This window comes from Austrofundulus limnaeus, unplaced genomic scaffold (assembly GCF_001266775.1).
Source record: "Austrofundulus limnaeus strain Quisiro unplaced genomic scaffold, Austrofundulus_limnaeus-1.0 Scaffold22, whole genome shotgun sequence".
Lineage (NCBI taxonomy): Eukaryota > Metazoa > Chordata > Actinopteri > Cyprinodontiformes > Rivulidae > Austrofundulus > Austrofundulus limnaeus.
In genome coordinates, this window is record NW_013952424.1 from 2,916,291 (window position 1) to 2,917,662 (window position 1,372).

Consider the following 1,372-nt stretch of genomic DNA (forward strand, 5'->3'; position numbering starts at 1 on the left):
TTCTTTTTAAATTTTAAGACACAATTTGATTTTCTCTATTGATGTTTTGACTTTTTATTTTAATTTTGTAATGCTAAGCTGATGTGGAAAAATGCAAAAAGAATAATGGCAGATCTATTTTTTTTTCTGAGGATGAAGTGGGCATGATGTTCCAGCAGAGGGAGTTAAAGACACAACAAATGATAAACGTTCAAATGAGTATAATGTAAACCTATTAAAACCCACCCCTTATTCAAGATTTGTTAATGCAGGAAATATTTACTTTTGGACTTCAATGGATATGCATTCACCTTTTTTGTTTATGCATATGAATTACACAAATGTAATGTAACAACAATTAATTCAGTGTTTCAACAAGTGAGTTAGGAGAAAGATTGAAGTTTTGTGGAAATGTCAGTGTCACTGTGCAAAATGTAAAATATTATATTAACTAGCGGAAAAATAGGGTGGTAACTGGTAGCATTTTTTTTATTTTCTTTAAGTGATTGCTGCCACTCTTTGTCACCCCATAGAGCTGCCACTGTGTACAGATTTTTTTTTCTTTTCATTAAATGAGTTTTCCCTTCTTTAAATATAATATCAGAAACTTTTGTAATTTTTTTATTTTGTGATATGTCAAGTTTCTTTTACATTAATGCTATAGCAGCATGTAAACAATAAGGCATGGTGTTTTAAGCTTTACTTTCCGCTGTTTCTTCGCTTCCGTGGACCGTGAACGCATCACCGCTGTGCTCCGTGCCACCAGAGGGCGACAACGAGCTCGAGCAGGAAAAACAGCGCGCGGGCGGCGTCACCTCACAGGCTCCAGTCTGGTTGTCATGTGCCATTCAGACTCGCTGGAGGTCAGCTGACACATCGCTTTCGYGTGTGATGTTTACTTTCTTTGTCTTAGCAGTGGTTAATTAAAGGTTTAATTGAATGAATGCGTCGCTATGCTTCACCCCGGAGAATCATGGTAGTCGTGAACTCGGTGTTAAAGCTGTTGCAGAGGCAGACGTACACCTGTCTGTCCCACCGGTATGGACTCTACCTCTGCTTCGGGGGGCTCGTTCTCATGATTGTTTCCGCATTTCAGTTTGGAGAGGTAAAAGTCTTTCGTTTTTAAAGCTTCCAGCACTTTAAGATGATTAGTTTTGTTGTGGGACCAGCTACTTTTTTCAGTTATCAAAGTAGCACGGAWATCTGGACTCCCTGTGACCAGACTTCACACAAAAAACCCGCATTTTTAATTCATCTGCGTTTTGAAACCCAAATATTAATTTTACATATTAAATAACGATGTGTCATGAATCAGTTTAGTGTTGAGAACAATTCGTCTTGATAAATATAATTATTTTCAATCCTGTTGATAAGTTAATCTATGTCTTTCTAC

The 1,372-nt window shown here is 37.2% G+C and overlaps 1 protein-coding gene across 1 annotated transcript in view; it reads left to right on the top strand.

Annotated features, from left to right (window-relative positions):
• Window positions 1-778: 778 nt before the first annotated feature.
• LOC106514697 (N-acetylglucosamine-1-phosphate transferase subunits alpha and beta) overlaps window positions 779-1,372 on the top strand; it is a gene marked incomplete at its 3' end in the record, with an annotated part of 3,637 nt that continues 3,043 nt past the window's right edge. The window contains 1 exon segment of the mRNA XM_014004093.1: window positions 779-1,084. Coding sequence (XP_013859547.1) covers window positions 923-1,084 — 162 coding nt within the window.